The 26054-nt window shown below is 45.9% G+C and overlaps 2 protein-coding genes across 6 annotated transcripts in view; one reads left to right on the top strand and one right to left on the bottom strand.

The window, feature by feature from the left end:
• The window catches only part of LOC135055001 (cyclic AMP-dependent transcription factor ATF-7-like), a 306652-nt gene that overhangs the window by 52708 nt on the left and 227890 nt on the right, over window positions 1-26054 (top strand). For 3 of the 5 annotated variants that reach the window (XM_063958542.1, XM_063958541.1, XM_063958543.1), the window contains one exon: window positions 23337-23443. The gene's annotated coding sequence lies outside the window, so the exon portion shown is untranslated. The remainder of the gene's footprint in view (window positions 1-23336; window positions 23444-26054) is intronic. The other 2 variants (XM_063958544.1, XM_063958545.1) reach the window with 1 other exon arrangement.
• The window catches only part of LOC135055002 (glutathione S-transferase P 1-like), a 59052-nt gene that overhangs the window by 19108 nt on the left and 13890 nt on the right, over window positions 1-26054 (bottom strand). Inside the window, exons 4-5 of the mRNA XM_063958547.1 lie at window positions 24333-24420; window positions 1913-2016 (exon numbers count right to left, since the gene is read on the bottom strand). Coding sequence (XP_063814617.1) covers window positions 1913-2016; window positions 24333-24420 — 192 coding nt within the window. The remainder of the gene's footprint in view (window positions 1-1912; window positions 2017-24332; window positions 24421-26054) is intronic.

Here is a 26054-nt window from a genome sequence, read left to right as displayed (position 1 = left end):
CAACTTCGTGGTTTTTCCTTTAAAGCTATTCAGCGAGTAGAACTTGATGAAAGGAAAGGTGACATTCTTAATTTGCTTTCAAAGCGAGAAACCTTCTGGATCTACACATTAAATACACTTGCTCCAGATGGTTTAAATGAAGGTTGTGATATTGTGCCGTTCTTGGAAGTCTGATTCCGTATGCATGTATTTCAGAGTACACCAGCGGCAGTGGCTACGTCCCGGCTGGTAATCTCGGAATGCATATGCACGGCGGAAGGCTGGAGGAATAGGCACAATAGTTCTAAGAGATCTGAATTGTCCCCAATCAATTATGATGAGGTCTTTTATTAAGTACACAGTGTCTAAAAGGGTTGAATACGGGGACTGAGTAATACTAATGCTTGAGTGGATTGTATAAGTTAACCTGGAATCATGTTTGTGGGAGACGTGTTCCAGCTGACACATCTATTAAGGAGATTATTAATTAAAAGTGTTTTTTAGGTTTATTTTTAAATTCCCTGTTAATCGTGAAATGAAATGTGGATAATCTGAGCTTATTTTTTATATATATGATTGTGAGATGTCAATGATGTATAAGTTATATGAATTGTTTATATTTTTATGTGAAATTACTTTTTAATTAATAAATTGAGAACAACACCCAGAATGGGTATATAGAGAGATTGAGTAGTTGGCTAATCACACCCCCTGACGAAGGACCTGACGTACGAAACGCGTTGGGCGTGGCTGAGTGACGTAGACGCTGTGACGTCATCCTCCGGAATCAGAGCCGGAGGTGGGACAAGCCGTGGATCAGAAGACGTTATCGGCTAAGTCACGGTGGAAACACCTTGCTGTTGAATTTTAACCTTAATGTATGTAATCAAATGCTACAAGTAAAAGTTGTTACTTTCCATATAATCAAGAGTGCGCTCTCCATTTTTTGACAGTCTTTACCATTACTCCAGTGGCTTGGAGGGGATTTGGAGCTGCACTCAATTTGGAATTAAAACTCTGAATAACAACAGATCCTGTTGCGCTATACTGAACATTCTGGAGGATATATATATATATATATATATATATATATATATAGGTATTTCATGAATTTATATACAGTTTACACTTTTATATATATATTAAATATTGTTATCCTTTTATTAATTTATCATAAATGTGGCTCCAGTATTATGAATTTTACAAAAACTTTTACCTTATTTATATCTATATTTATTATGCATAAATATAGTTATTGATAATGTCAATACATAGCTACAAAAATAAAATGAAATGTCATAGCTGATGGCTTCTTTTATTACTTTAAAATGGAAAGTGCCAAATCATGACTTACTGTATATAAATTAATTTAATATAATAAATGGGGTTATATAATCAACTAATTTAGTGAATAGCCAGGGACAGATTAATGATGAACCCCCTCCCCCCAGTTTCTTGTGTCTGACACAGGATTCTGGGGGCTGGGAAGATAGTCAGCTAGCCAGCTGGAACTGGTTGGTACCAGAGTCTGCAGCGTGGGCTTGCTGTTTACACTGGCTCTCAGCAATGTCAGGCAGCATTTGGGGTTGCAGTTGGCGTTGTTGTGTTGTCTGGCTCCCCTCTTTTAGACTTGGACTGCATTGAAGCCCCGATGATGCAACCACTACTGGTGATGGGCCTATTTTTACGTGGAGCCCTGGAGCTGTAGTCCCATCTGCAGCATTGTTAATCTGGCCCTGATTTTCTTTCTATGTGATTTTTATTATTCGTTTTGTTTTTCTGGTTTATACAGTGTATCTAGATTATATTCAATTTACTGTGATTAGAGAAGAATATAACTATATGTTGCTAAAATGTATATTGCTATAAATGTTGAAAACAATGCAATCGACAAAAAAAAACTGAGGAAATTATTTGAAATTACCATACGTACATTATCCGTGAAGAGGAATCTGTAGTACTTTTGCCTCAAATCCTCCACACCATCATTTATCATGTCAATTTTTGTACTTTCCTTCTCATTACTGCCATTGAGACCTGCACAAGGAATCAGAGTGTTATACAGTGAGTGTCAAATTATAACAAAGTAAATATCTATTTTTATAAATATTTATTTAAACAGTTGTCCAGCCTTGGCTGTCAGAAATGTGATTTTGGTGTCTCAGCATGCCCACCCAGTCTAGCCTGAGCAATGTCTTTTGTTCCCATTTTCCAAATGAAAGCCCCAGTACTATATAGGAAAATATTTTCCAAAGGTGGCCCTTCTTTATAACCAGAACTAAAGGGCAGGATGCTCTGTGCAGCCATTTTTGCAGGCTCCTCCAATGCCATAAACCAGAAGGGGTGAAGAAGTGGCGAGCGAGAGTACCAATCACAAGCTGTGATCAAGGGGGGTCCATTTAGGAATTATTTTCCTAGAGGTATTGACTATTTAAAGAATTCTTTCAAGTAAATTGTAGTGATTAAGAAATATGGGACAGATTTAATGAGTGATATTCTTAATATCACTTGATAGTTACTAATCTTAAATGGTGCTCCAACCAATAAGCTCCTAACTGTCATGTGAAAATTGACAGGAGTTGATTGGTTGGAGCACCATTTAAGATTAGTACTGAGTGATAACAAGACTATCACTTGTTAAATCTGCCCCTATATTACAAATGTTGAAACAAAGAAGCCATCCATCGGAGTTCTAGACTCCTAAAAGGTACAACGCACAAAAATTGACTACAATATTGGTGGTCATTCCGAGTTGATCGCTCGCTAGCTGTTTTTAGCAGCCGTGCAAACGCTATGCCGCCTCCCGCTGGGAGTGTATTTTAGCTTAGCAGAAGTGCGAATGAAAGGATCGCACAGTGGCTACAAAATAATTTTGTGGAGTTTCTGAGTAGCTTCAGACCTACTTAGCGCTTGCGATCACTTTAGACTGTTCAGTTCCTGTTTTGGCATAACGAACATGCCCTGCATTCGCCCAGCCACGCCTGCATTTTTGCTGGCATACCTGCGTTTTTTCGAACACTCCCTGAAAACGCTCAGTTGACACCCGGAAACGCCCTCTTCCTGTCAATCACTCTGCGACCAGCAGTGCGACTGAAAAGCTTCGCTAGACCTTGTGTGAAACTACATAGTTCATTGTAATAGTACGACACATGTGCGCATTGTGCCCCATATGCATGCGCAGAAGTGCCTTTTTTTGCCTGATCGCTGCGCAGCGAACGAAAGCAGCTACCGAACAACTCGGAATGACCCCCATAATTATTATTATTATTATTGACTAAAAAAAAACTCTGAAATCTGATAACTTGAATAAAAAAAAATACTTAATAACTAGAACTTCAAATTAAAGTTGACACAGTGGGGGAAATTTACTAAGCTCCCGATTTTGACCGAGATGCCGTTTTTTCATCAAAGTGTCATCTCGGTAATTTACTAAGCAATAATCACGGCAGTGATGAGGGCATTCGTAATTTTTTGCAAGTCCAAGAAAAAAATTACGAATGAATACACCATCGGTCAAAACGCGGCTGTTTAAGTATGAATCTCGGTCATTTACTAAGAAGTGCAAAGCAAAAAAAAACCAAACACTGCCGTGAAAAATTACAACTCGTAAAAAAGTGCTAAAAAAAAACAGACCTTTTTTTTTTATTCGTGATTGGATAGGCATGCACGGATCCATGAGATCCGTGCATGTATATCAGTGGGAAGGGGTGGGAAAGTGCTTATTTTTTTTAAAAAAATTGCGTGGGGTCCCCCCTCCTAAGCATAACCAGCCTCGGGCTCTTTGAGCCGATCCTGGTTGCAGAAATATGGTGAAAAAATTGACAGGGGTTCCCCCATATTTAAGCAACCAGCATCGGGCTCTGCGCCTGGTCCTGGTTCCAAAAATACGGGGGACAAAAAGAGTAGGGGTCCCCCGTATTTTTAAAACCAGCACCGGGCTCCACTAGCTGGACAGATAATGCCACAGCCGGGGGTCACTTTGATATAGTGCCCTGCGGCCGTGGCATCAAAAATCCAACTAGTCACCCCTTCAATCAAGGGGTCCCCCCCCCCCAGCCACCCAAGGGCCAGGGGTGAAGCCCGAGGCTGTCCCCCCCCATCCAATGGGCTGCGGATGGGGAGGCTGATAGCCTTTTGTGATAATGAAAAGATATTGTTTTTAGTAGCAGTACTACAAGTCCCAGCAAGCCTCCCCCGCATGCTGGTACTTGGAGAACCACAAGTACCAGCATGCGGCGGAAAAACGGGCCCGCTGGTACCTGTAGTACTACTACTAAAAAAATGCCCAAAAAACACAAGACACACACACCGTGAAAGTATAATTTTATTACATACATACACACATACATACATACTTACCTTATGTTCCCACGCAGGTCGGTCCTCTTCTCCAGTAGAATCCAAGGGGTACCTGTTGAAGAAATTATACTCACGAGATCCAGGGGTCCAGGCTCCTCGGGGAATCCAGGTGTAATCCACGTACTTGAAAAAAATAACAAAACGGACACACGAGCCACGCACTAAAAGGGGACCCATGTTTGCACATGGATCCCCTTTTCCCGACTGCCAGAAACCCACTCTGACTGATGTCTAAGTGGGTTTCTTCAGCCAATCAGGGAGTGCCACGTTGTAGCACTCTCCTGATCGGCTGTGTGCTCCTGTACTGAGTGACAGGCGGCACACGGCAGTGTTACAATGTAGCGCCTATGCGCTCCATTGTAACCAATGGTGGGCACTTTCTGCTCAGCGGTGACGTCACTTTAGGTCAACCGCAGGGCAGAAAGTTCCCAGCATTGGTTACAATGGAGCGCATAGGCGCTACATTGTAACACTGCCGTGTGCCGCCTGTCACTCAGTACAGGAGCACACAGCCGATCAGGAGAGTGCTACAACGTGGCACTCCCTGATTGGCTGAAGAAACCCACTTAGACAGAAGTCAGAGTGGGTTTTCTGGCAGTCGGGAAAAGGGGATCCATGTGCAAACATGGGTCCCCTTTTAGTTCGTGGCTCGGGTCAGCGTTTTGTTATTTTTTTCAAGTACGTGGATTACACCTGGATTCCCCGAGGAGCCTGGACCCCTGGATCTCGTGAGTATAATTTCTTCAACAGGTACCCCTTGGATTCTACTGGAGAAGAGGACCGACCTGCGTGGGAACATAAGGTAAGTATGTATGTATGTGTGTATGTATGTAATAAAATTATACTTTCACGGTGTGTGTGTCTTGTGTTTTTTTGGGTATTTTTTTAGTAGTAGTACTACAGGTACCAGCGGGCCCGTTTTTTCGCCGCATGCTGGTACTTGTGGTTCTCCAAGTACCAGCATGCGGAGGAGGCTTGCTGGGACTTGTAGTACTGCTACTAAAAACAATATCTGTTCTTTTACAACAAAGGCTATCAGCCCCCCCATCCGCAGCCCATTGGATGGGGGGGGGACAGCCTCGGGCTTCACCCCTGGCCCTTGGGTGGCTGGGGGGGGGGACCCCTTAATTGAAGGGGTCCCCACTCCCCCAGGGTACCCCGGCCAGGGGTGACTAGTTGGATTTTTGATGCCACGGCCGCAGGGCACTAGATAAAAGTGACCCCCGGCTGTGGCATTATCTGTCCAGCTAGTGGAGCCCGGTGCTGGTTTTAAAAATACGGGGGACCCCTACTCTTTTTGTCCCCCGTATTTTTGGAACCAGGACCAGGCGCAGAGCCCGATGCTGGTTGCTTAAATATGGGGGAACCCCTGTCATTTTTTTTCCCCATATTTCTGCAACCAGGATCGGCTCAAAGAGCCCGAGGCTGGTTATGCTTAGGAGGGGGGACCCCACGCAATTTTTTTTTAAATATTTTACAGTGTTTAATTTAAAAAAAACAAAATAAATGAACCCCAGCACGGATCACACAGATCCGGCCGAGATTCATTGTAAAAAAGTCGGCAGTGTTTTGCTAATCACTGCCGTAAAAATAGAAAAAAAACCACGAATGACATCGACATCGGAACAAAAGAAAAACCCGAATACGACAGCTTAGTAAATTAGTCGTAATCAATTCAAAAAGTTGCAGTTTTACACTTTCGATGTCATTCGTGATTGAACTTTGACCTGAAACGGGAAAATACGAATCTTAGTAAATTTACCCCAGTGTATTTAGATAAAGGGAGGAATGTAATTAGCATTGGTAATTTACAGTGGCTAATTGATCCCCTGGGGGTTATTACATTTTGGAAAAAGGGGGGGGGGGGGGACCTGGACTGCACATCCTATTACTAAAGATATCAAGAGGTGCTATCATGCTGAGGCTTCTAATACTATGCTGGAGGAAGAGAGATGCAGATGAACATAAAATTTTCGTTGACAGTCGGGTATTTTTTTCCCCTCTAACGTCCTAAGTGGATGCTGGGGACTCCGTAAGGACCATGGGGAATAGCGGCTCCGCAGGAGACTGGGCACATCTAAAGAAAGCTTTAGGACTATCTGGTGTGCACTGGCTCCTCCCCCTATGACCCTCCTCCAAGCCTCAGTTAGATCTCAGTGCCCGAACGAGAAGGGTGCACACTAGGGACTCTCCTGAGCTTCTTAGTGAAAGTTTTAGATTAGGTTTTTTATTTTCAGTGAGACCTGCTGGCAACAGGCTCACTGCATCGAGGGACTAAGGGGAGAAGAAGCGAACTCACCTGCGTGCAGAGTGGATTGGGCTTCTTAGGCTACTGGACATTAGCTCCAGAGGGACGATCACAGGCCCAGCTTGGATGGGTCCCAGAGCCGCGCCGCCGGCCCCCTTACAGAGCCAGAAGGCAGAAGAGGTCCGGAAAATCGGCGGCAGAAGACGTCCTGTCTTCAACAAGGTAGCGCACAGCACTGCAGCTGTGCGCCATTGCTCTCAGCACACTTCACACTTCGGTCACTGAGGGTGCAGGGCGCTGGGGGGGGGCGCCCTGAGACGCAATAAAAACACCTTGGATGGCAAAAAAAATGCATCACATATAGCTCCTGGGCTATATGGATGCATTTAACCCCTGCCAGAATCCATAAAAAAGCAGGAGAAAAGTCCGCGAAAAAGGGGCGGAGCCTATCTCCTCAGCACACTGGCGCCATTTTCCCTCACAGCTCCGTTGGAGGGAAGCTCCCTGTCTCTCCCCTGCAGTCACTACACTACAGAAAGGGTTAAAAAAAAGAGAGGGGGGCACTAATTAGGCGCAGTATTAACTATACAGCAGCTATAAGGGGAAAAACACTTATATAAGGTTATCCCTGTATATATATATAGCGCTCTGGTGTGTGCTGGCAAACTCTCCCTCTGTCTCCCCAAAGGGCTAGTGGGGTCCTGTCCTCTATCAGAGCATTCCCTGTGTGTGTGCTGTATGTCGGTACTTTTGTGTCGACATGTATGAGGAGAAAAATGATGTGGAGACGGAGCAGATTGCCTGTAATAGTGATGTCACCCCCTAGGGGGTCGACACCTGAGTGGATGAACTGTTGGAAGGAATTACGTGACAGTGTCAGCTCTGTATAAAAGACAGTGGTTGACATGAGACAGCCGGCTACTCAGCTTGTGCCTGTCCAGACGTCTCATAGGCCGTCAGGGGTTCTAAAGCGCCCGTTACCTCAGATGGCAGATATAGACGCCGACACGGATACTGACTCCAGTGTCGACGGTGAAGAGACGAATGTGACTTCCAGTAGGGCCACACGTTACATGATTGAGGCAATGAAAAATGTTTTACACATTTCTGATAATACGAGTACCACCAAAAAAAGGGGTATTATGTTCGGTGAGGAAAAACTACCTGTAGTTTTCCTGAATCTGAGAAATTAAATGAGGTGTGTGATGATGCGTGGGTTTCCCCCGATAACAACGGATAATTTCTAAAATGTTATTGGCATTATATCCTTTCCCGCCAGAGGTTAGGGTGCGTTGGGAAACACCCCCTAGGGGGGATAAAGCGCTCACACGCTTGTAAGGGCTCTACCTTCGCCTGAGATGGCCGCCCTTAAGGATCCTGCTGATAGAAAGCAGGAGGGTATCCTAAAAGGTATTTACACACATACTGGTGTTATACTGCGACCAGCAATCGCCTCAGCCTGGATGTGCAGTGCTGGGTTGGCGTGGTCGGATTCCCTGACTGAAAATATTGATACCCTAGATAGGGACAGTATATTTTTGCCTATAGAGCATTTAAAAGATGCATTTTTATATATGCGTGATGCACAGCGGAATATTTGCCGACTGGCATTAAGTCTAAGCGCGTTGTCCATTTCTACCAGTAGAGGGTTATGGACACGTCAGTGGTCAGGTGATGCGTATTCCAAACGGCATTTGGAAGTATTGCTTTATTAAGGGAGGAGTTATTTGGGGTCGGTCTTTCAGACCTGGTGGCCAGTGCCACGGCAACAGCTGGGAATTCCACGTTTGTACCCCAGGTCGCCTCTCAACATGAGAAGACGCCGTATTATCAGGCGCAGTCTTTTCGTGGACAAGCGGGCAAAAGGTTCCTCATTTCTGCCCCGTGACAGAGGGAGAGGAAAAAGGCTGCAGAAATCAGCCAGTTCCCAGGAACAGAAACCCTCTCCCGCCTCTGCCAAGCCCTCAGTATACGCTGGGGCTTTACAAGCAGAATCAGGCACGGTGGGGGGCCCGTCTCAATGAATTTCAGCGCGCAGTGGGCTCACTCGCAAGTAGACCCCTGGATCCTTCAGGTGATATCTCAGGGGTACAAATTAGAATTCGAGACGTCTCCCCCTCGCCGTTTCCTAAAGTCGGCTTTACCGATGTCTCCTTCTGACAGGGAGACAGTTTTGGAAGCCATTCACAAGCTGTATTCCCAGCAGGTGATAATCAAGATACCCCTCCTGCAACAGGGAACGGGGTATTATTCCACACTGTTGTGGTACCGAAGCCGGACGGCTCGGTGAGACCGATTCTAAATCTAAAATCTTTGAACACTTACGTACAGAGGTTCAAATTCAAGATTGAGTCACTCAGAGCAGTGATTGCGAACCTGGAAGAAGGGGACTACATGATGTCTCGGGACATCAAGGATGCTTACCTTCATGTCAAAATTTACCCTTCTCACCAAGGGTACCTCAGGTTTATGGTACAGAACTGTCACTATCTGTTCAGACGCTGCCGTATGGATGGTACACGGCACCCCGGGTCTTTACCAAGGTAATGGCCGAAATGATGATATTCCTTCGAAGGAAGTGAATTTTAGTTATCCCTTCCTTGGACAATTCCCTGATAAGGGTAAGATCCAGGGAACAGTTGGAGGTCGGTGTAGCACTATCTCAGGTAGTGTTGCGGCAGCACGATTGGATTCTCAATATTCCAAAATCGCACCTGGTTCCGACGACGTGTCTTCTGTTCCTAGGGATGATCCTGGACACAGTCCAGAAAAAGGTGTTTCTCCCGGAGAAAAAAGCCAGGGAGTTATCCGAGCTAGTCAGGAACCTCCTAAAACCGAGCCAAGTCTCAGTGCATCAATGCACAAGGGTTCTGGGTAAAATGGTGGCTTCCTACGAAGCAATCCCATTCGGCAGATTCCACGCAAGAACTTTCCAGTGGGACCTGCTGGACAAATGGTCCGGATCGCATCTTCAGATGCATCAGCGGATAACCCTGTCACCAAGGACAAGGGTGTCCCTCCTGTGGTGGTTGCAGAGTGCTCATCTTCTAGAGGGCCGCAGATTAGGCATTCAGGACTGGGTCCTGGTGACCACGGATGCCAGCCTGCGAGGCTGGGGAGCAGTCACACAGGGAAGGAATATCCAGGGCTTATGGTCAAGCCTGGAGACATCACTTCACATAAATATCCTGAAGCTAAGGGACATTTACAATGCTCTAAGCTTAGCAAGACCTCTGCTTCAAGGTCAGCCGGTGTTGATCCAGTCGGACAACATCACGGCAGTCACCCACGTAAACAGACAGGGTGGCACAAGAAGCAGGAGGGCAATGGCAGAAGCTGAAAGGATTCTTCGCTGGGCGGAAAATCATGTGATAGCACTGTCAGCAGTATTCATTCCGGGAGTGGACAACTGGGAAGCAGACTTCCTCAGCACGACCTCCACCCGGGAGAGTGGGGACTTCACCCAGAAGTCTTCCACATGATTAAAAACTCGACAGGTATTGCGCCAGGTCCAGGGACCCTCAGGCAATAAGCTGTAGACGCTCTGGTAACACCGTGGGTGTACCAGTCAGGGTATGTGTTCCCTCCTCTGCCTCTCATACCCAAGGTACTGAGATTGATAAGATGGAGAGGAGTAAGCACTATATTCGTGGTTCCGGATTGGCCAAGAAGGACTTGGTAACCGGAACTTCAAGAGATGCTCACGGAGGATCCGTGGCCTCTACCTCTAAGAAGGGACCTGCTCCAGCAAGGACCCTGTTTGTTCCAAGACTTACCGCGGCTGCGTTTGACGGCATGGCGGTTGAACGCCGGATCCTGAAGGAAAAAAGGCATTCCGGATGAAGTCATCCCTATCCTGATCAAAGCCAGGAAGGATGTAACCGCAAAAACATTATCACCGCAATTGGCGAAAATATGTTGCGTGGTGCGAGGCCAGTAAGGCCCGACGGAGGAAATTCAACTGGGTCGATTCCTACATTTCCTGCAAACAGGAGTGTCTATGGGCCTGAAATTGGGGTCCATTAAGGTTCAAATTTCGGCCCTGTCAATTTTCTTCCAAAAAGAACTAGCTTCAGTCCCTGAAGTTCAGACGTTTGTAAAAGGGGTACTGCATATACAGCCTCCTTTTGTGCCTCCAGTGGCACTTTGGGATCTCAATGTAGTTTTGGGTTCCAAAAGTCACATTGGTTTGAACCACTTAAATCTGTGGAGTTAAAATATCTCACATGGAAAGTGGTCATGCTGTTGGCCCTGGCCTGGGCCAGGCGCGTGTCAGAATTGGCGGCTTTATCCTGAAAAAGCCCTTATCTGATTTTCCATTCGGACAGGGCGGAATTGAGGACTCGTCCTCAGTTTCTCCCCAAGGTGGTTTCAGCGTCTCACCTGAACCAACCTATTGGTGGTGCCTGCGGCTACTAGGGACTTGGAGGCCTCCAAGTTGCTAGACGTTGTCAGTGCCCTGAAAATATATGTTTCCAGGACGGCTGGAGTCAGGAAATCTGACTCGCTGTTATCCTGTGTGCACCCAACAAGCTGGGTGCTCCTGCTTCTAAGCAGACTATTGCTCGTTGGATTTGTAGTACAATTCAGCTTGCACATTCTGTGGCAGGCCTGCCACAGCCAAAAATCTGTAAATGCCCACTCCACAAGGAAGGTGGGCTCATCTTGGGCGGCTGCCCGAGGGGTCTCGGCTTTACAACTTTGCCGAGCAGCTACTTGGTCAGGAGCAAATACGTTTGTAAAATTCTACAAAATTGATATCCTGGCTGAGGAGGACCTGGAGTTCTCTCATTTGGTGCTGCAGAGTCATCCGCACTCTCCCGCCCGTTTGGGAGCTTTGGTATAATCCCCATGGTCCTTACGGAGTCCCCAGCATCCACTTAGGACGTTAGAGAAAATAAGAATTTACTTACCGATAATTCTATTTCTCATAGTCCGTAGTGGATGCTGGGCGCCCATCCCAAGTGCGGATTGTCTGCAATACTTGTACATAGTTATTGTTACAAAAATCGGGTTATTATTGTTGTGAGCCATCTTTCAGAGGCTCCTCTGTTATCTTGCTGTTAACTGGGTTCAGATCACAGGTTATACGGTGTGATTGGTGTGGCTGGTATTAGAGATGAGCGGGTTCGGTTTCTCTGAATCCGAACCCGCCCGAACTTCATGTTTTTTTACATGGGTCCGAGCGACTCGGATCTTCCCGCCTTGCTCGGTTAACCCGAGCGCGCCCGAACGTCATCATCACGCTGTCGGATTCTCGCGAGGCTCGGATTCTATCGCGAGACTCGGATTCTATATAAGGAGCCGCGCGTCGCGGCCATTTTCACACGTGCATTGAGATTGATAGGGAGAGGACGTGGCTGGCGTCCTCTCCGTTTAGAAATTAAAATAGATAGGAGAGTGAGACACTTCATTTACTTACTGGAGCTTAGGAGGAGTTATACTAGTGACTGATGACCAGTGACCTGACCCACCAGTGCAGTTTTATAATTTATTATTATTTAATAATCCGTTCTGTTCTTGTTCTCTGCCTGAAAAAAACGATACACAGTGACTCAGTCACACTCACATACCATATCTGTGCTCAGCCCAGTGTGCTGCATCATCTATGTATAATATCTGACTGTGCTCACACAGCTTAATTGTGGGGGAGACTGGGGAGCAGTTATAGGTTATAGCAGGAGCCAGGAGTACATATTAAACAGTGCACACTTTTGCTGCCAGAGTGCCACTGCCAGTGTGACTGACCACTGACCACTGTGACCAGTGACCTGACCACACTGACCACCAGTATAGTATATTGTGATTGTCTGCCTGAAAAAGTACACTCGTCGTGTGACTTGTGTGGTGTTTTTTTATTCTATAAAAATTAAAAAACTCATTCTGCTGACAGACAGTGTCCAGCAGGTCCCTCATTATATAATATATACCTGTCCGGCTGCAGTAGTGATATATATATATTTTTTATATCATTATTTATCATCCAGTCTATACTAGCAGCAGACACAGTACGGTAGTTCACGGCTGTAGCTACCTCTGTGTCGGCACTCGGCAGTCCATCCATAATTGTATACCACCTACCCGTGGTTTTTTTTTTCTTTCTTCTTTATACATACTACATCTCATTATCATCCAGTCTATATTAGCAGCAGACACAGTACAGTACGGTAGTCCACGGCTGTAGCTACCTCTGTGTCGGCACTCGGCAGTCCATCCATAATTGTATACCACCTACCCGTGGTTTTTTTTTTCTTTCTTCTTTATACATACTACATCTCATTATCATCCAGTCTATATTAGCAGCAGACACAGTACAGTACGGTAGTTCACGGCTGTAGCTACCTCTGTGTCGGCACTCGGCAGTCCATCCATAATTGTATACCACCTACCCGTGGTTTTTTTTTTCTTTCTTCTTTATACATACTACATCTCATTATCATCCAGTCTATATTAGCAGCAGACACAGTACAGTACAGTAGTTCACGGCTGTAGCTACCTCTGTGTCGGCACTCGGCAGTCCATCAATAATTGTATACCACCTACCCGTGTTTTTTTTTTCTTTCTTCTTTATACATACTACATCTCATTATCATCCAGTCTATATTAGCAGCAGACACAGTACAGTACGGTAGTTCACGGCTGTAGCTACCTCTGTGTCGGCACTCGGCAGTCCATCCATAATTGTATACCACCTACCCGTGGTTTTTTCTTTCTTTCTTCTTTATACATACTACATCTCATTATCATCCAGTCTATATTAGCAGCAGACACAGTACAGTACGGTAGTTCACGGCTGTAGCTACCTCTGTGTCGGCACTCGGCAGTCCATCCATAATTGTATACCACCTACCCGTGGTTTTTTTTTTCTTTCTTCTTTATACATACTACATCTCATTATCATCCAGTCTATATTAGCAGCAGACACAGTACAGTACGGTAGTCCACGGCTGTAGCTACCTCTGTGTCGGCACTCGGCAGTCCATCCATAATTGTATACCACCTACCCGTGGTTTTTTTTTCTTTCTTCTTTATACATACTACATCTCATTATCAACCAGTCTATATTAGCAGCAGACACAGTAAGGTAGTTCACGGCTGTAGCTACCTCTGTGTCGGCACTCGGCAGTCCATCCATAATTGTATACTAGTATCCATCCATCTCCATTGTTTACCTGAGGTGCCTTTTAGTTGTGCCTATTAAAATATGGAGAACAAAAATGTTGAGGTTCCAAAATTAGGGAAAGATCAAGATCCACTTCCACCTCGTGCTGAAGCTGCTGCCACTAGTCATGGCCGAGACGATGAAATGCCAGCAACGTCGTCTGCCAAGGCCGATGCCCAATGTCATAGTACAGAGCATGTCAAATCCAAAACACCAAATATCAGTAAAAAAAGGACTCCAAAACCTAAAATAAAATTGTCGGAGGAGAAGCGTAAACTTGCCAATATGCCATTTACCACACGGAGTGGCAAGGAACGGCTGAGGCCCTGGCCTATGTTCATGGCTAGTGGTTCAGCTTCACATGAGGATGGAAGCACTCAGCCTCTCGCTAGAAAACTGAAAAGACTCAAGCTGGCAAAAGCACCGCAAAGAACTGTGCGTTCTTCGAAATCCCAAATCCACAAGGAGAGTCCAATTGTGTCGGTTGCGATGCCTGACCTTCCCAACACTGGACATGAAGAGCATGCGCCTTCCACCATTTGCACGCCCCCTGCAAGTGCTGGAAGGAGCACCCGCAGTCCAGTTCCTGATAGTCAGATTGAAGATGTCAGTGTTGAAGTACACCAGGATGAGGAGGATATGGGTGTTGCTGGCGCTGGGGAGGAAATTGACCAGGAGGATTCTGATGGTGAGGTGGTTTGTTTAAGTCAGGCACCCGGGGAGACACCTGTTGTCCGTGGGAGGAATATGGCCACTGACATGCCTGGTAAAAATACCAAAAAAATCAGCTCTTCGGTGTGGAAGTATTTCAACAGAAATGCGGACAACAGGTGTCAAGCCGTGTGTTGCCTTTGTCAAGCTGTAATAAGTAGGGGTAAGGACGTTTACCACCTCGGAACATCCTCCCTTATACGTCACCTGCAGCGCATTCATAATAAGTCAGTGACAAGTTCAAAAACTTTGGGCGACAGCGGAAGCAGTCCACTGACCAGTAAATCCCTTCCTCTTGTAACCAAGCTCACGCAAACCACCCCACCAACTCCCTCAGTGTCAATTTCCTCCTTCCCCAGGAATGCCAATAGTCCTGCAGGCCATGTCACTGGCAATTCTGACGAGTCCTCTCCTGCCTGGGATTCCTCCGATGCATCCTTGCGTGTAACGCCTACTGCTGCTGGCGCTGCTGTTGTTGCTGCTGGGAGTCGATGGTCATCCCAGAGGGGAAGTCGTAAGCCCACTTGTACTACTTCCAGTAAGCAATTGACTGTTCAACAGTCCTTTGCGAGGAAGATGAAATATCACAGCAGTCATCCTACTGCAAAGCGGATAACTGAGGCCTTGGCATCCTGGGTGGTGAGAAACGTGGTTCCGGTATCCATCATTACTGCAGAGCCAACTAGAGACTTGTTGGAGGTACTGTGTCCCCGGTACCAAATACCATCTAGGTTCCATTTCTCTAGGCAGGCGATACCGAAAATGTACACAGACCTCAGAAAAAGACTCACCAGTGTCCTAAAAAATGCAGCTGTACCCAATGTCCACTTAACCACGGACATGTGGACAAGTGGAGCAGGGCAGGGTCAGGACTATATGACTGTGACAGCCCACTGGGTAGATGTATGGACTCCCGCCGCAAGAACAGCAGCGGCGGCACCAGTAGCAGCATCTCGCAAACGCCAACTCTTTCCTAGGCAGGCTACGCTTTGTATCACCGCTTTCCAGAATACACACACAGCTAAAAACCTCTTACGGCAACTGAGGAAGATCATCGCGGAATGGCTTACCCCAATTGGACTCTCCTGTGGATTTGTGGCATCGGACAACGCCAGCAATATTGTGTGTGCATTAAATATGGGCAAATTCCAGCACGTCCCATGTTTTGCACATACCTTGAATTTGGTGGTGCAGAATTATTTAAAAAACGAGAGGGGCGTGCAAGAGATGCTGTCGGTGGCCAGAAGAATTGCGGGACACTTTCGGCGTACAGGCACCACGTACAGAAGACTGGAGCACCACCAAAAACTACTGAACCTGCCCTGCCATCATCTGAAGCAAGAAGTGGTAACGAGGTGGAATTCAACCCTCTATATGCTTCAGAGGTTGGAGGAGCAGCAAAAGGCCATTCAAGCCTATACAATTGAGCACGATATAGGAGGTGGAATGCACCTGTCTCAAGCGCAGTGGAGAATGATTTCAACGTTGTGCAAGGTTCTGATGCCCTTTGAACTTGCCACACGTGAAGTCAGTTCAGACACTGCCAGCCTGAGTCAGGTCATTCCCCTCATCAGGCTTTTGCAGAAGAAGCTGGAGACATTGAAGGAGGAGCTAACACGGAGCGATTCCGCTAGGCATGTGGGACTTGTGGATGGAGCCCTTAATTCGCTTAACAAGGATTCACGGGTGGTCAATCTGTTGAAATCAGAGCACTACATTTTGGCCACCGTGCTCGATCCTAGATTTAAAACCTACCTTGGATCTCTCTTTCCGGCAGACACAAGTCTGCTGGGGTTGAAAGACCTGCTGGTGAGAAAATTGTCAAGTCAAGCGGAACGCGACCTGTCAACATCTCCTCCTTCACATTCTCCCGCAACTGGGGGTGCGAGGAAAAGGCTCAGAATTCCGAGCCCACCCGCTGGCGGTGATGCAGGGCAGTCTGGAGCGACTGCTGATGCTGACATCTGGTCCGGACTGAAGGACCTGACAACGATTACGGACATGTCGTCTACTGTCACTGCATATGATTCTCTCAACATTGAAAGAATGGTGGAGGATTATATGAGTGACCGCATCCAAGTAGGCACGTCACACAGTCCGTACTTATACTGGCAGGAAAAAGAGGCAATTTGGAGGCCCTTGCACAAACTGGCTTTATTCTACCTAAGTTGCCCTCCCACAAGTGTGTACTCCGAAAGAGTGTTTAGTGCCGCCGCTCACCTTGTCAGCAATCGGCGTACGAGGTTACATCCAGAAAATGTGGAGAAGATGATGTTCATTAAAATGAATTATAATCAATTCCTCCGCGGAGACATTGACCAGCAGCAATTGCCTCCACAAAGTACACAGGGAGCTGAGATGGTGGATTCCAGTGGGGACGAATTGATAATCTGTGAGGAGCGGGATGTACACGGTGATATATCGGAGGATGATGATGAGGTGGACATCTTGCCTCTGTAGAGCCAGTTTGTGCAAGGAGAGATTAATTGCTTCTTTTTTGGTGGGGGTCCAAACCAACCCGTCATATCAGTCACAGTCGTGTGGCAGACCCTGTCACTGAAATGATGGGTTGGTTAAAGTGTGCATGTCCTGTTTATACAACATAAGGGTGGGTGGGAGGGCCCAACGACAATTCCATCTTGCACCTCTTTTTTCTTTAATTTTTCTTTGCGTCATGTGCTGTTTGGGGAGGGTTTTTTGGAAGGGCCATCCTGCGTGACACTGCAGTGTCACTCCTAGATGGGCCCGGTGTTTGTGTCGGCCACTAGGGTCGCTTATCTTACTCACACAGCTACCTCATTGCGCCTCTTTTTTTCTTTGCGTCATGTGCTGTTTGGGGAGGGTTTTTTGGAAGGGACATCCTGCGTGACACTGCAGTGCCACTCCTAGATGGGCCCGGTGTTTGTGTCGGCCACTAGGGTCGCTTATCTTACTCACACAGCTACCTCATTGCGCCTCTTTTTTTCTTTGCGTCATGTGCTGTTTGGGGAGGGTTTTTTGGAAGGGACATCCTGCGTGACACTGCAGTGCCACTCCTAGATGGGCCAGGTGTTTGTGTCGGCCACTAGGGTCGCTGAGCTTAGTCATCCAGCGACCTCGGTGCAAATTTTAGGACAAAAAATAATATTGTGAGGTGTGAGGTATTCAGAATAGACTGAAAATGAGTGGAAATGATGGTTTTTGAGGTTAATAATACTTTGGGATCAAAATGACCCCCAAATTCTATGATTTAAGCTGTTTTTTAGGTTTTTTGGAAAAAAACACCCGAATCCAAAACACACCCGAATCCGACAAAAAAAATTCGGTTAGGTTTTGCCAAAACGCGGTCGAACCCAAAACACGGCCGCGGAACCGAACCCAAAACCAAAACACAAAACCCGAAAAATTTCCGGCGCTCATCTCTAGCTGGTATGAGTCTTACCCGGGATTCAAAATCCTTCCTTATTGTGTACGCACGTCCGGGCACAGTATCCTAACTGAGGCTTGGAGGAGGGTCATAGGGGGAGGAGCCAGTGCACACCAGATAGTCCTAAAGCTTTCTTTAGATGTGCCCAGTCTCCTGCGGAGCCGCTATTCCCCATGGTCCTTACGGAGTCCCCAGCATCCACTACGGACTATGAGAAATAGAATTATCGGTAAGTAAATTCTTATTTTTTTCACCTGCCAGGATGCAGGAGAGAAAAAATCCCTGAAAAATAACCCATTTTTTCATGATCGTGGCGCGAAAACAGGTCATTTTTTACATGGGAAAAAAGGCTGAAATTGAATTGCCTGATAAAACCACCAGTCAAAAAATTGCAGTAAATCCTTTTTTTTTTCACGCAAAATTGTACCGGACACAATTGAATTTCACATAGTGTGGAATTTATGCAGATATACAGTATCACCTCAATAAATGACATAAATGTTCACAGACCAAATCCTCATGGTTAAACAGACATAGGGGGTAATTCCAAGTTGATCGCAGCAGGATTTTTGTTAGCAATTGGGCAAAACCAAGTGCACTGCAGGGGAGGTAGATATAATATGTGCAGAGAGAGTTATATTTGGGTGGGGTGTGTTCAATCTGCAATGTAATTTGCAGTGTAAAAATAAAGCAGCCAGTATTCACCCTGCACAGAAATAAAATAACCCACCCAAATCTAACTCTTTATGCACATGTTATATCTGCTTCCCCTGCAGTGAACATGGTTTTGCCCAATTGCTATAAAAAATCCTGCTGCGATCAACTTGGAATTACCCCCATAGTCACACTTTGTGAAAAACATATTCTGAGAGATACCATATGCTTTCTATCATGGGTGCAATGTGGGCAGTGCACACGGGCCCCTGGGTCCAGGGGGGGGGGGGGGGGCACACCACACACACTGCACCCATGTTCTTTTATACTTACCTTTCCGATGTCCAACGACAGGACACTTCCTAAATGGCCTCCCTGTATGCGCAGTAGGAAATTTGTCTCCGGACCATGTTTCCGAAGACCTGCACATGCGCAGTAGACTTCAGCACAATGTCGGAGCATACTGCGCTGTAGAAATGAGGGTCCCACCTGGAGTCTGCACACTGGCTCCCTCCTCTCTTAAAATGCCCCTGGCAGATACTAACCTATACCTGTTGGTGGATTGTAGCTTGCACACTGAGCATGCCCTAGAGCCGAGTTTAGCCAAGTATGGGCTATGTAGATACAGTTGGCTTTACCAATGCATTCTCACATAGGTAAAATTCAGTGAGGGTGAATCTATGGAACTGCGGGGGATACGAAAAAAGTATTTTGATATTATCAAAGCTGAAATGCATAGGTGCCAATTGCTTATTAGAGTCAACTCCCTGCTAGATGACCTTGCGCCCCTGAGTCTCTGCATGCTGGGGCTCATTTACTTTTCTTAAGGACATTGTGGTTTTAAGGTGTGTACACACGGTAAGATATTTTCTTCCGATTCTGACTATATAGTCAGAATCGGAAGAAAAGATAGTGCAGATCGCAAGGTGACAGTCACCTTGCGATCCCGATCCGATGCCGATGCGCGGCCCCGCGCGGTCGGCATCGGCAGAAAAAATAGGCTGTGCAGGCAAGTCAATCCTGGCTATCTCTATAGAAGAGATAGTCAGGATTGACATCGCACATAGCCAGCATCGCAAGCACACTCATTATGTGCTTGCGATACTGGCTAAGTGCCGACCCGGCCCCCTGTCGCACGGTGAGAATCGGATAAGTCCGAATCTCACCGTGTGTATGCACCCTTACATTGCCCTATGGGGGTTCACTACGGGTGGCCGGCGGTCGGGCTCCCGGCGACCAGCATCCCGGCGCCGGGAGCCCGACCGCCGGCTTACCGACAGCTTGGCGAGCGCAAATGAGCCCCTTGCGGGCTCGCTGCGCTCGCCACGCTACGGGCACGGTGGCGCGCTACGCGCGCCACACTATTTTATTCTCCCTCTATGGGGGTCGTGGACCCCCACGAGGGAAAATAAGTGTCGGTAAGCCGGCGGTCGGGCTCCCGGCGCCGGTATACTGAGCGCCGGGAGCCCGACCGCCGGCAAACAGAAGACCACCCGCCCTATGGTACATGAGTCTGTTTTAGGATGTTCTTAGCCATGCTGTTTTTCCTGTATTAATATTGTTTGCACAGTACACTGAGGATAATCTAAACCAGAGGTTCTCAAACTTGGTCCTCAGAACCCCACACAGTGCATGTTTTGCAGGTCTTCTCACAGAATCGCAAGTGAAATAATTAGCTCCACCTGTGGACCTTTTAAAATGTGTCAGTGAGTAATTAATACACCTGTGCACCTGCTGGGTTACCTGCAAAACATGCACTGTGTGTGCCCCCGAAGACCGAGTTTGAGAACCTCTGATCTAAACTATATTGCTTCTTCTCTACTGGTGTGTAATCACTGTGGTATCATCACAAGTACCATTTTTTATTAAAATAAATAATATTTTATGGACTAACCCAGAGGTTCACAAACGCGGTCCTCATGGCACCCCAATGGTGCAGGTTTTAGGTATATCCATGGCTCAGCACAGATGGTTAAATCAAATTGACTGAGGTGCTAATTAAGGGGTCAATTTACTAAGCCTTGGACGGAGATAAAGAGGACGGAGATAATGCACAGCCAATCAGCTCCTATCTGTCATTTTTCAAACACAACCTGTAACATGGCAGATAGGAGCTGATTGCCTGGCTGGTACTTTATCTCCAGTGACTTTATCTCCATCCAAGGCTTAGTAAATAGACCCCCTAGCGCCTTATTTATGACAGAGTTCTTGTAGGATTATGACAAAGGGGGTAATTCAGATCTGATCGTAGATGTGCTAAATTAACATGTCTACAATCAGTTTCTCAGACATGCAGGGAAACACCCGCCCCGCATGTCAGACCCTACCCCCCTCCATCCACTTTATCTCTCTCCAAGGCTTAGTAAATAGACCCCTAAGTCACCTGTAGACAAGCATGGATATACAGTACCTAAAACCTGAACTGTTCAGGTGCCTTAAGGACCACGTTTGAGACCTATGTACTAACCTATGGGACTTTTCAAGCTCATCAACTATTCTTTGACAATGTATTATTATTTTTAGATTGTGTTGCATTTAGCCAGAAGATCCAGGTTGTGGTCATCCAGCTCTTTGTATATCGATAAGGAATTGCGCTGAGAATTATCATGGCATATATTGAGATGATTTTCTAATATCTACATGATTTATGTTTATACACATATTATCTGTGAAATGTGCATCCATTTGGATTTAAATGTATGGTTATTAAGTGATGTTTTTATTTTATTTTAGATTTTTTTTATCAGTAAAAAAAAAAATTATGTCATGAAATTAGTGCTGTGTGAATTCAGTACATTACAGATCTTTTACTGGGGCCTGTTCATCATCACTAAAAATGGGCCGTTACACATGCGGAAATGTACGTTTCCACATATTTTATGTATTAAGCCACTAATAACCCTATGGGACTCATTAGGATCCCATAGGGTTATGCATGAATGGGTCAACATAGATTCGGTTGACAGTGAATAGATTGACCACTATTGGTCAACATTGACATGGTCGACATATGAAAATGGTTGACACGGGACAGGTCGACACATGAAAAGATCAACATTTTTTAACTTTTTTGGTGACCTTTTTGTGTAACATGACCAGGAACCCCAATTAGTGCACCGCATCCCCTTGCATGGCGAGCTTCACTCGCCATGCTGCGGGCAAGGTTTCTAGTTCTGCTACCACTGTGCTCGGCACAGGTTACTATTCCCAATCATAGTCCATGTGAATGGTAAGGTATAAAAATGTTGAAAATATTTGTTTTAAATGTCATGTCAACCTTTTCATGTGTCGACCTGTCCTGTGTCAACCATTTTCATGTGTTGACCATGTCAATGTCAACCAAGAGTGGACGATCTATTTACTGTCAATCTAATCCATGTTGACCTACCATCCAGATACCGTCCGATAGAGATACCTCATATTCGGCAAACTCTGAAAACTCAGTGTTTGCCTGCAAGGATGGTACTTGTTCTCGGAACCCTGCTCTTCCTTATGGGACTTTAACCCCATTCCGAGTTGATCGCTCGCTAGCTACTTTTAGCAGCTGTGCAAATGCATTGTCGCCATCCACGTGGGAGTGTATTTTAGCTTTGCAAGTGTGCGATCGCATGTGCAGTCGAGCGGTACAAAAACATTTTGTGCACAACAAGACACAAAATGTAGTTACTTATCCTGTTCGATGATTCCAGCGACGAAGGTCCCGGAGTTGACGTCAGATACCCGCCCTGCAAACACTTGGACATGCCTGCGTTTTCCCTACCACTCCCAGAAAACTGGTCAGTTGACACCCATAAACGCCATCTTCCTGTCAATCTCCTTGCGATCGGCTGTGCAAATGGATTCGTCACTAGAAGCAGTGCAGAGCAACGATGCTGTTTGTACCTGTACGACGCGCGTGTGCATTGCGGTGCATACACGTGCAGTTTTGCAAATTTTTTTTACCCGATCACTGCGCTGCGAAAATCGGCAGCATGAGATCAACTCGGAATGACCCCTTTTATACAGGATCCGGATTATAGGTCGACAGAAAAAGTCGACAAAGACAAAAGGTTGACATATAAAAGGTAGACATTGAAAAAGGTCGTCAGGTTCATATGGTTGACGTGACAATGGTCGACACACAAATGATCGACGTGTTGTTGTGTTTTATTCATGTTTTTGGACTTTTTACTTCTTTGACTATACATGTCACAAATCATAACCTTTAGTAATCCGGTGGTGAGCAGAGCCAAACACCATGCCCGAAGCGTGGTGAGCAAAGCCAGCCTGCGAGGGGACGCAATTCTACAAATGGTGGCCCTGGATGAAAAAACCGACCCCAAAAATGCAAAAAAAAAAGTGTGTCAACCATTTTTGTTTTGACCATTGTCATGTCAGCCTTTTGACCCTATCAACCTTTTGTACCTGTCAACCTTTTATAGTGCTGACCTTTCATTTGTTGACCTTTTGTCCATGTCAAGCTTTGTTAATGTCGACCTTGTACCTGTCGACCATATGGGATCGGCCGAATAACTGTAGACCTAATAAATGTAGATCTTCCATACCAGATTTTCTATACTTTCTACAGTGGCACCAAATCTTCAATATCAGCCAGCACTGCTTGTGTATTATGCCTGTAGGCAGTAATGTTTATAAACCTTGTAGTTAGGTTCATTGATGTTTTGTATTGAATGTCTTAATTTTCTTGTTTTGTTCATACTGTTTCTGCATGTATGTATGTATGTACTTTGGAAGGTGCTGTGGAACTCTTGTGGTGTAATATAAATCAAGTATAATAAATATAATATAATTCATTTTGGTTATATTTTTGTTTATAGCAATGAACAAAGAACTGAAGGAAGCACAGATACCTTTGCTCATGAGCCGATGTGAATCTATGTTTACGGTAAATGAAATGGTGCTGAACACAAAGAAGCTCATTCAGGTGCGCTCGCAAAGCGGCTATTGTACGCACATTGGTTGATGTTTACTTACTGCGCATGTATCTGAACTGCAGTGCGCATGCGCAGTAAGTGAACTGGGATTGTGATTGCACCGAGAAAGTAGTTGCAAAGTGAGTGACAGGAAGTAGCATGTGGGGGTAGCACCGCGGAGTAGTTGGAAAAATGCAGGTGTGTCATTGCTGTTCAGACACTGTTTTCTGGGTGTGCATAGATTAAAAGTTGTGATCTTACTTGGTACTGGAGAGGTCTCTGCGTCGCAGGAGAGCAGCTCAGCCCGTGCATCTTCTGAGGCACTAAACCTCTCTGACATGACCCAACTTGCGACGATGGTATCGATGTGTCAGTAATTATACGCTGTTGAATGGAAATTATGTAGTGGGCATCCCCATGCTCAGGTTAGCTTCTGCCCAGATTAGCATATAATCGCAGATGGCTAAAGATAGCAACAGCAGCACCAAGAACAACCACACCTGAATGAGCCTCAATGTCACAGTTGCCAATTACAGCTACAGGGATAGTCTCCAGTTGCAAAGCATTCCTGATATTGTCCCCCCGCAGCTGCCACCACCTGAACAAGGCGGTAGCCCGTTGTAGCCCTTGGGCTACACATTGGGGATGTAGTTCCAGAGGGTTCCCTGGAAACCTTCCGCCGGCAATGGCAGAAGTTCATGCATGGGCAGCGGGGACCACGTAAGTGCAGCACCCCTGGCAGCTCTTACAGCACATTTAAGAGCCCCTGTTCCTGCGTGTGTAAATTGATACTCTACTCGATAAAATCACCCCCTGCAATGCAATCTTGGACGGTAACATTGCACACAAATCGAATTGGAAATGCAATTTTTGATAAATGCCCTAAGAGAGAGGTCTTACCGTGCTTGCGCCCCAAGTATCGCAGGATGGCGTTGCTTTGGTAAATTGCGAAGTCTCCATCTTGAAACCGAGGCATCTGGCCAAAGATCTGTGAAAAATACCACCACGAGAAGAATAACAAATGTTTAAAAGCAGGACATTCATCCTTTATATGAACACAGAGGGGGTCATTCCGAGTTGTTCGCTCGTTATTTTTTTCTCGCAACGGAGCGATTAGTCGCTAATGCGCATGTGCAATGTCCGCACTGCGACTGCGCCAAGTAAATTTGCTATGCAGTTTGGAGTTTTACTCACGGCATTACGAGGTTTTGTCTTCGTTCTGGTGATCGGAGTGTGATTGACAGGAAGTGGGTGTTTCTGGGTGGAAACAGGCCGTTTTATGGGAGTGTGTGAAAAAACGCTACCGTTTCTGGGAAAAACGCGGGAGTGGCTGGAGAAACGGAGGAGTGTCTGGGCGAACGCTGGGTGTGTTTGTGACGTCAAATCAGGAACGACAAGCACTGAACTGATCGCAGATGCCGAGTAAGTGTGGAGCTACTCAGAAACTGCTAAGAAGTGTCTATTCGCAATTCTGCTAATCTTTCGTTCGCAATTTTGATATGCTAAGATTCACTCCCAGTAGGCGGCGGCTTAGCGTGTGCAAAGCTGCTAAAAGCAGCTTGCGAGCGAACAACTCGGAATGACCCCCAGAGTGCAGTAAAGTCCTATAAACTGGAGCTATCACTGCTGTGTATATTGTAATCCATGCACAGCCCAATGAGTTCTCCATAGAGAAACTTAGGAACAAATACACCAGCATAAAGAGAAGATTAACTTTACAAATGTATTGATTTGTCAGTAACATAGGGGTAATTCAGAGTTGATCACAGCAGCAAAATTGTTAGCAGTTGGGCAAAACCATGGGGGTAATTCCAAGTTGATCGCAGCAGGACATTTTTTAGCAGTTGGGCAAAACCATGTGCACTGCAGGTGGGGCAGATGTAACGTGTGCAGAGAGAGTTAGATTTGGGTGGGGTGTGTTCAATCTGCAATCTAAATTGCAGTGTAAAAATAAAGCAGCCAGTATTTACCCTGCACAGAAACAAAATAACCCACCCAAATCTAACTCTCTCTGCACATGTTATATCTGCCCCCATGCAGTGCACATGGTTTTGCCCAACTGCTAAAAAAATTCCTGCTGCGATCAACTTGGAATTACCCCCCATGTGTACTGCAGGGGGAGGGGGGGATGGGCAGATATAACATGTGCAGAGAGAGTTAGATTTGGGTGGGGTGTGTTCAAGCTGAAATCTACATTGCATTGCAAAAATAAAGCAGCCAGTATTTACCCTGCACAGAAACAAAATAACCCGCCCAAATCTAACTCGATCTGCACGTTATATCTGCCTCCCCTGCAGTGCACATTATTTTGCCTAACTGCTAACAAATTTGCTGCTACGATCAACTCTGAATTACCCCCATAATCCCTTTACAGAATGATAGCGGAGTTGTTGCTATAAGTGAATGTAACAACAGTGTGTGGTTATTATGATTTCTTGAAACCGCTGTAAACGGTGTATATTTCCAATTCCTACAGCAACAGGAAGATGTACTAAGGCGTTCTACAAGCGTAGGCTGAGTATAGTAATAGTGTGTTCACATACCTCCCAACTTTTCATATCTGGAAGGAGGGACACGCGCGGCGAAGCCGCGTGGTTTAAGAAAAGGGGGTGTGGCTTCATG

This window comes from Pseudophryne corroboree, chromosome 3, assembly GCF_028390025.1.
Source record: "Pseudophryne corroboree isolate aPseCor3 chromosome 3, aPseCor3.hap2, whole genome shotgun sequence".
Classification (NCBI taxonomy): domain Eukaryota; kingdom Metazoa; phylum Chordata; class Amphibia; order Anura; family Myobatrachidae; genus Pseudophryne; species Pseudophryne corroboree.
Note: the sequence above shows the minus strand (reverse complement) of the source record. Positions and strands in the feature narration are given on the sequence as shown.